Source organism: Hylobates moloch, unplaced genomic scaffold, assembly GCF_009828535.3.
Source record: "Hylobates moloch isolate HMO894 unplaced genomic scaffold, HMol_V3 SCAFFOLD_12, whole genome shotgun sequence".
Classification (NCBI taxonomy): Eukaryota; Metazoa; Chordata; class Mammalia; order Primates; family Hylobatidae; genus Hylobates; species Hylobates moloch.
In genome coordinates this window covers 103010588-103020101 of record NW_026652287.1, presented here as the reverse complement: position 1 = coordinate 103020101, position 9514 = coordinate 103010588, and the positions used below count along the sequence as shown (strand labels likewise).

Below are 9514 nucleotides of genomic sequence, written 5' to 3'. Positions count from 1 at the left end.
TTAACGCATACGGGATGATAACGCCCAGTCGTCACAGAGTGGGAACTGATCAATACAAGCCCCAGAGACAGATGACTGGATGGCGTAAGGATTAATTTGGGATAGACACAGTCACTTTTTCCTGTGAAGTCGGGTGGGTGAGGAGTTGGGGAGAAGCTAGTTATTCGAGTCCAGGCAGGATTACAGCTGGAGGGAGGTAAAGGAAGGCTGCTGGTTGAGGTTATTTTCTGAGGATGAGTGACTTCCCTAAGCTTGCATTTTGTCTCTATGCTTTTCCTACAGACCGTACCCCTCCCACCTCACCTTTCTACGCAGATGTCCTGAATGGTTAGAAAGAAGCAGTTAAGATTATAGGGCTTGAAGTCTCAGACCCAGCTTTGAACGATTTGCCGCTTTCTACCCCAGGCAAGCCATTTAACTTACCTGGGGCTCAGCTTCCTCCCTTGGTAAACAGGACAAACAACACCGTCAGAATTATATGACATTTCAATAACTAAGTTACGGTTAACTATAGTATTTGCACAATTAGCACCATAACACCCTCTGGACTCCTACCAAATGCAGACCAGACATTAGCTAATCCTGACGTTCAAGTCGCAGTACCCCCTACTCTGTACTCTTATTTTTTACTTGAGACGAAGTCTCACTCGGTCACCCAGGCTGGAGTGCAGTGGCGTGACCTTGGCTCACTGCAACCTCTGCCTCCTGGGTTTCAAGTGATTCTCCTGTCTCAGCCTCCCTAGAAGGTGGGATTATAGGCACATGCCACCACACCCGGCTCATTTTTGTACTTTTATTAGAGATGAGGAGTTCGCCATGTTGGCCAGGCTGGGCTTGAACTCCTGACCTCAGATGATCCACCTGCCTCGGCCTCCCAAAGTGCTGGGATTATAGGCGTGAGCCACTGCACCCAGCCCTCTGTACAGTATTCTAGACCGAATGTCTGAAAAGGACGAGAGACGTACCTAAATATCCCGAGTAAATATGAGGTTTTAGAGGAAGATCTTTTCAGCAAAATGGGGTAGCTGGACTTTGTTCTTTCGAGGAATCCTTTGGTCCTGGGCTTTGAGCAGCCAGAAGGGAGAGGTTGGGGGCACCTAGTAAGCTCAATACGCAGGTTCTAATCAGCAGTGGAGAACAAAAGCGGGAAGGGCAGAGAAGACAGGAGGATACTCACCAACTTCACTCCTCACCGCCAAGAGCAGGCCCAGCTCCGGGCCAGCTGGCAATCACGGAAAAAAGAAGGCCACGCCCAGCTCCACGCCCACGTGACGGTAGTTCCTGGGGAGCCCTGAGCCAGTGATGTTGCTGCTGCTCATTGGCTGCAACCGGCTCTGAACCACCAGCCCCAGGGAACAGGCACTTTTCTGCACCTGTGTACACCACTCACAGGTGCTGCTGCTGGCAAGAGGCTGCCTTCACCCCCACACACCTGTGCTGAGGGCGCCCAGATGCTGACAGCCTTCAGCTGGCTGTCCCGGAGCAATTAGTGTGTGTGTGTGTGTGTGTGTGTGTGTATGTGTGAGAGAGAGAGAGACAGAGAGACTGCATGTGTGTGAGAGAGACAGTGTGTGTGTGAGAGACTGTGTGAGACAGTGTATGCGTGTGTGAGTGTGTGAGAGACACTGTGTGTGTGAGAGACAGAGTGTGTGTAAGAGACAGAGTGTGTGCGTGTGAGGGAGTGTGTGTGTGTGTGTGCGTGTGTGTGTTGGGTGCCCTTATTTTACATAATCCGGAAGTTGACCTTGGCATTTTTTTATTTTTGTGTATTGACAAATTATCATTGTATATTTTCCTGGGGTGCAGTGTGATCTACGTATACAATGTCAAATGATTAAATCAAGCTAACAAACACATCCGTTGCCTTGAATACTTATTTTTTTGTGGTGAGAACACTTGAAATGTACTCTCTTAGCAATCTCGGAACAGAAGTGTATACTTTTGATAAAGTCCCATGTATTTATTTTTAGTTTTTTTGATGTGGAGTCTTGCTCTGTGACCCAGGTTGGAGTACTCAGTGCGAACTCCGCCTCCTGGGTTCAAAGGATTCTCCTGCCTCAGCCTCCTGAGAAGCTGGGACTACAGGTGTGTACCACTACGCCCGGCTAATTTTCGAATTTTTAGTAGAGATGGGGTTTCACTATGGTGGCCAAACTGATCTCGAACTCCTGACCTCAGGTGATCCACCCGCCTCAGCCTCCCAAAGTGCTGGGATTACAGGCATGAGCCACTGTGCCTGGCCAAATGTGTCTGAAAATTCCATTTGAAGAATTTATGGTGAATGCATTTTAAAATTTATGGTCTCTCCTTAGTTCATGAAGGTCTTCTGATTAACTTTTAGAAAGTGTACTGTCTTTCATATTTAGATTTATGCTATACTTGGAATTAATTTTGTATATGGTTTGAGGTAGGAATTCAGATTATTTTCTTCTATGTATGACCAATCAATTGAGCACCATTTGTTAAAATACCACCCTTTCCCTAGTCTTCTGTAATGTCAGCTTGTCAGAAGTCACGTGATCATGTTTGTGACCTTCTGTTTTGGACTCTATTCTGTTTCCCTAGTATATTTCTCCAATCTCTAATTAAATGCATGGAAAATACCATACTATGCTAGCTATCCTGAACTCTTTGCATTTCTTCTTTTTCCTTTTTTTTTTTTTTTTTGAGACAGAGTCTCGCACTGTCGCCTGGGCTGGAGTGCAATGGCATGATCTCAGCTCACTGCAACCTCCGCCTCCCCAGTTCACGTGATTCTCCTGCCTCAACCTCCCTAGTAGCTGGGATTACAGGCGCCTGCCACCGTGCCTGGCTAATTTTTTGTATCTTTAGTAGAGACAGGGTTTCACCATGTTGGTCAGGCTGGTCTTGAACTCCTGACCTTGTGATCCGCCCACCTGGGCCTCCCAAAGTGTTGGGATTACAGGTGTGAGCCACCACACTTGGCCACATTTCTTCATATACTTTAGAATTTGCTTGTAAATTTCCACTAGAGTACTTTGGGAATTTTATGGTAATTGCAATAACTTTATGAATACAGCCGAGGAAAATTGTCATCTTTGAAAGACAGTGTTCCTATTCATGAAGTTTGTATATTTTTCCATTTATTAGGTATTCTTTAAATTTTTCTTTTGAGACAGGGTCTCACTCTGTTGCCCAGGCTGGAGTGCAATGGTGCAAGCATGGCTTACTGCAGCCTCGACCTCCTAGGCTCAAGTGATCTTCCCCACTTGGCCTTCCAAAGGGGAGGGATTACAGGCATGAGCCACTGGACCTGGCCATGGCACAACTTTTTTTTTTTTTTTTGAGACAGAGTTTTGCTCTTGTTGCTCAGGCTGGAATGCAATGGCGCGATCTCGGCTCAACGCAACCTCCACCTCCTGGGTTTAAGGGATTCTCCTGCCTCAGCCTCAAAAGTAGCTGGGACCACAGGCATGCACCACCATGCCCGGCTAATTTTGTATTTTTAGTAGAGACGGGGTTTCTCCATGCTGGCCAGGCTGGTCTCAAATTCCTGACCTCAGGCGATCCGCCCGCTTCGGCCTCCCAAAGTGCTGGGATTACAGGCGTGAGCCACCGCACCTGGCCACAACTGTTATTGTTTATTCCTATTTGAGATTATTGACACCAGTATAAAATAAATTTTTTATGCTTTTAAAAACTGCTTAATAGTACATAGTAATACATTTTATTTTCATATATCGAGTTGTTGTGTGTGGGATCTTATTAAATTCACTTTTTAATTATTATTTTTTAATCCCCAAGGTTTGCCAGGATTATCAGTTCTTGTTCTATGTATGTAATCATATTGTTTGTGGAAAATGACAGTTTTATTCCCATCTTTATAATGTTGTGTTTATTATTCCTCTTGTTGCCCTGTTACACTGACTAGGACCTCCAGTGCAAAGTTAAATAAAAGTTGTAATAGTGGTTGGGTTTTTTTGCTCTCATTTTTATCTTAGGGAAAGTATTTTCACTATTCTCCAATGAACATGTTAGCAGTAATTTTTTAAAGCCCTTCCTCAAATTAAATAAGTCACCATCAGTTCCAAGTTTGCCAAGTGTTTTTAAAAATCATAAATTGATGTTGAATTTTATCAACTTTTTTTTTTTTTTTTATGTCTACTGGGTCGGTCTTCCTGAATCTGAAATAGTTCCTGCCGACTTTGTGTTCTTGTTCTGTCATGTCACTGAGGCCCTGCCGTGTTTATCTCAGCACGTTCCATCTGCAGGCACATGATATTCATTTGTCTTCTTATTGGTGATGTTAACTTTGAGCACTTAGCTAAGGCACCATCTGCCCTGTTTTCCCACTACTCTTACTTTGTAATTCACATGTAGTTTCTGGGGAGAACCTTAAAGACTCGTGAGTACATCAAGTCTCCATCTACTTGTTTCAGCACCTTCTGATGGTTTCTCTAACACCACATTTCTTCATTCATTTATTTGCTTTTTTTGTTTGTTTGTTTTGAGACGGAGTCTCATTCTGTCACCCAGGCTGTAGTGCAGTGGCACAATCTCAGCTCACTGCAACCTCCACCTCCTGGGTTCAAGTGATTCTCCTGCCTCAGCCTCCTGAGTACCTGTGACTACAGGCATGCACCACTATACCCAGCTAATTTTTGTATTTTTTAGTAGAGACGGGGTTTCACCGTGTTGGCCAGGCTGGTCTCGAACTCCCGACCTCAGGTGATCCACCTGCCTCAGCCTCCCGAAGTGCTGGGATTACAGGCGTGAGCCACTGCACCTGGCCTACTTTCAAAATATTCTTTTTCTTTTGCAGCTGCCCTATGCTGTATCTCCTTTGCTGTGTGTCTTTTGCTTAAATTCTTTTAAACGAAGACAAGAACTGAGGTCTCACGACTGTCATCCACATTTCTATCATTATTTGGTTTGATGATTAAATTATTCCAGATTTGGCCAGTGGGAACTCATTCAATCAGGCTCCTTGTTCCTATTGCTATGTCCCCATTATTATTATTTTTTCAGAGACAGGGTCTCACTCTGTTGCCCAGGCTGGAGTGCAGTGATGCACCATGGCTCACTGCAGCCTCGAACTTCTGGGCTCAAGTGATCTTCCCACTTCAGCCTCCCAAATAGCTGGGACCACAGGCATGCGCCATCATGCCAGGTGATTTGTAAAACATTTTTAATGTAGATGGGGACTCCCTATGTTGCCCAGGCTGGTCGCTAACTCTTGGGCTCAAGCAACCCTCCACCTTAACCTCCCACAGTGCTGAGATTACAGGTGCGAGCCACTGGCCTGGCCCCCATTGCTCTCTGAGCATTGTCTTACTTCTGGCACAAGAGGTTCCAGGCCCATTCTGTACATTCCCAGCACCAACGATGGAGTCAGCTCTTTCTCTGAAGATTCTTGGTTCCTTTAATGAGGAGTGGTGCTTAGAAAACAATACCTGAGCACCAGTGTGCTGTTTCTATGATACCATTGTTTCTACACTTAAGTTTCTTTTTCATGGCTGAATAGTACTCCATTGTGTATAAGTACCACATTTTCTTTACCCAGTCATCTGTTGATGGACACTTAGGTGCTTCCAAATCTTAGCTATTGTGAATAGTGCTGCAATAAACATGGAAGTGCAGATATCTCTCTGATTTACCGATTTCTTTGGGGTGTATACCTAGCAGTGGGATTGCTAGGGTGGAGGTTGAAGATCCCAACTGCTCTGGCTTTTGAAATAAAATGTCTTCAGAATTAAGAAACCAACCTGGGCCGGGCTTAGTGGCTCACACCTGTAATCCCAGCACTTTGGGAGGCCAAGGCAGGTGAATCACGAGGTCAAGAGATCAAGACCATCTTGGCCAACATGGTGAAACCCCGTCTCCGCTAAAAATACAAAAGAATTAGCTGGGAGTGGTGGTGCATACCTGTAGTCCCAGCTACTCAGGAGGCTGAGGCAGGAGAATCACTTGAACCCAGGAGGTAGAGGTTGCAGTGAGCCGAGATCGTGCCACTGCACTCCAGCCTGGTGACAGACTGAGACTCCATCTCAAAAAAAAAAAAAAAAAAGAAAAGAAAAGAAACCAACCTGGATGATACCTGATCGTTACGTTGTAAAAAGACGGCTGTTTCAGAAGGGAAAAAAAAACCATTGTGATTGCTTTCTAGATCTTTGAGTTTTAAATGCTGCCATAACTAATTTAAGAATGTAGTAGTTAGTTAGGACCTTAAAAAGTTGAGAGTTACACTTCATTTTTAGAGCCCTTAAACATGAGGCGATTTCTTTTTTCCAGTACTTGCTACATTTATTATCTTCCCTAGAAGTTCCTTGTGCACACTTTCCCCAGACACGTTAAGAACAGGTTTCTTCCTTAACAGCTGATGGACCAGTCTATTGGTAAATAAATCACACGCTAAAAAATTTCAAATTGCATTCATGCATATTTTTAATTAAATTTTTCTAATACCCTTGAAGATATGAAGACATATCTCCAAGAGATGTTTACATGACATATTCAAAGACATTCTGGTAGCCAGGAGTAGATGTGGGTTGGAACTCACCTTACCTTGGTGCCCACAATGCAGTGACTAATCTATGTGTTAACACATGACACTCCATAATGTTGATGGAGCTATTTGGAGGTCATGCTCTACACCAGTTCCCAGAACGAATGGAGCCATTCCAGAGTCAGGAGGGCCCACAAAATAGGCAGCTGTGTCCCAATTTCTCATTGGGACAAAAAATACCCAGAGGGCCACCAGATCAGTCACCAGAGGGTCCAGGTTGATTCATCTCTATTGCTTCATCACAGCACTAAGAATTCCAGTCCTGTATTATCTTCAGGAAGTCTCCTTCCACTGTAGGGCCCTCCAGTCTTGCCAGCATATCCACTTCATTACTGTCTTTCTTCTCCCTTGGAAGGATAAAAACAAGGTTTTTTTTCTTACATTTGGTTTTCTTTTGCAGCCCCGAAACAAGGAGACAGAACCTCTAGAACAGAAATTTACTACCTAGGAGACCACCATGACCCCATGCAGTAGGTCAAGATGAATAGGGGCACTCTTAGGAGCTCAGGAATGAATTCAAAGTGCCTTGGGGTTCAACCAAGACAGCCCCCATGATCCCTCCTCCTACGAATCACACTCTTGGATGGCTCCCTCTCTCACTGGACCAGGGCTGGACTGTGGCCAATAAAACAAGGCAGACGTGATGGGCTGTCAGTCATCTCTCTCTGCCACCGTCTCCCTCTGCCTCTGCCTCTCTCAGCCTCTTGTTCTGGAGGAAGCCAGCTGCAATGTCATGAGCAACTCCCTGGAGAACAACTGAGGCCCCCTGCCCACAGCCACACAAGTGAGCCTGGAAGCAGATTCAACAGCCCTCATCAAACCCTAGCCAGTGGCTCAACTGAGACCTCGGGAGATACCACGAGCTGGAACCTCCCAGTCACATCGCTGTCATATTTCTGACCCTCAGAAATTGTGTAAAACAATACGCCTTTACACTGCTTTAAGTTACTAAGCATTGAGGTAATTCACTGCATAGCAATAGATGACTAACACACCAGGAAAAATTGCATCTTTCACCCAGAACCTACCACTGGTTGAGAACATGTGTTAGGCACTGTGCTAAGTGCCGTATGTGTGACTTTTTCTCAGTCATCATAAAATCTCCATGGGAGAAGACACCATCCCAATTTTATAGATGAGCGAATCGAGGCTCAGAAAGATTAACTTGTTCACGGCTATACAGCTGGTAAGTGATAACAACAAACTCAGTTGTTCAGGAAGAAAAGGTGAAGAAATGAAGAAAAGAGAAGACAAAGACAAGAAAGAAGATATCAGACAGCAGAATCCCAGTTAATGGTTCCTTTAGGTAAAAGTGGGAGTTGGGGGTTTGTACAGCTACATTAAGGGAACTATAAATCCCCAGGAAACAAAAGCAGAATGGTAGCGACACCTGAAACAATAGCATTCCAGGTCCACCATCTCACTTTCTATTTTTAGAGACAGGGTCTCACTCTGTTGCCCAGGCTGGAGTGCAGTGGTGTGATCATGGCTCACTGTTGCCTCAACCTCCTGGGCCCAAGTGATCCTCTCACCTCAGCCTCCTGAGTAGCTGGGACTACAGGCATGCACCACCACGCCTAGTTAATTTTTCTATTTTTTAGTAGAAGACAGGGTTTTGCAATGTTGCCCAGGCTGGTCTGAACTCCACACTCAAGCGATCTGCCTGTCTCAGTCTCCCAAAGTGCTGGGATTACAGGCATGCACCACTACACCCAGCCCAGCATCTCACATTTTACAAGGAGTGATTGGTTTTGCACAGGAAACCTGGTGGAGACTTACAAAATGACCTCTTCTCTCTTCTTTTGGCTTGAGAAGGCCTCACACAAGGTCAGAATACCATAGACTCCAATCGCATTCTTGCTCATGTCCAGATGTCTCAGATGTTGGTTTTTGCGGAGCACAGAAGCCATGGCCTGGCAGCAGATGGAAGTGAACAGGCAGTTTTCCAGCCTGTGACACAGAAACAGACAGCAGAGAAGTCATCACGACTCATCTGAGAGCTTAGCCGGTGTGACACCTTACAGCCTAGAGATCGCACTGACAGGAATGCGTAATGTTGTTCCAGCTATGGTCTATTCACCTATAGTCAATCAGTTTCTTTGTGTCCTTTCGGTGATTTCAGAGCAGGCTATAGAATTCCTCACTCTAAGAATTTATGAGCCAAGTATATCTTTTGAAAATGGCTTGTACCTACTTATCTTCATTCATTCAAAAGATATTTGATTCCACCTAGTGGACATTTTTGACACAAAAGTGAGCAACACACACCATCCTTGCCTTCCTGTAACTCACAGTTGACTGGGCAGGGTATTGAGGGAGGAGACAGGTAACAAAATACATGTATTCATATAGCATGGTTTTATTGTCCTAATGGGCCAGGTGTTTGGATCTTTTTTAAAAAAATTTTATTTGGAGACTGAGTCTCACTCTGTTGCCCAGGTTGGAGTGCAGTGGTGTGACCCTGACTCACTGTAGCCTCAAATTCCTTGGCTCAAGCAATCCTACTACCTAGTAGCCTCCCTAGCAGCTGGGACTGCAGGCACACGCCACCACACCCAGCTCGAATCCTTCTATGAGTAAGTCACTTTGCCCTCCCACACAGTACTCACTGAAAAGTTGGGGAGGCACCTCTACAAATAAGTGACCATGTCTCAAAGAGGTGCCGTGTATCATAAATACGGTGCCGGCCCATGAGAGTCCTTGAACAAAGAGTAAAATTCATGGATTATTAATCAGTTAATGGGTTATCATGGGAGTGGGATAGGTGGCTGTATAAGAAGAAGGAAAGAGATCTGAGCCAGTATACAGCGTGCTCCGTGACTCACTAGTGACCCTGCAGAGAATCCCCACCAGCACTAAGGCTCTCACCAGATGCAGCCTCTCCACCTTGGACTTCTCAGCCTCCACAGTCCTTTTCTTTATAAGTCATGCAATTTCAGGTATTCTGTTATAAGCAACAGAAAATAGATTAAGACAGATAGGGTCCAT

General features: G+C 45.0%; 1 protein-coding gene across 1 annotated transcript in view; it reads right to left on the bottom strand.

Moving 5' to 3' along the window:
• Positions 1–9514, bottom strand: part of NLRP8 (NLR family pyrin domain containing 8) — a 39121-nt gene continuing 29607 nt past the window's right edge. Inside the window, 3 exon segments of the mRNA XM_032171631.1 lie at positions 1–108; positions 111–186; positions 8306–8476. Of these exon segments, the coding sequence (XP_032027522.1) occupies positions 1–108; positions 111–186; positions 8306–8476 (355 nt within the window).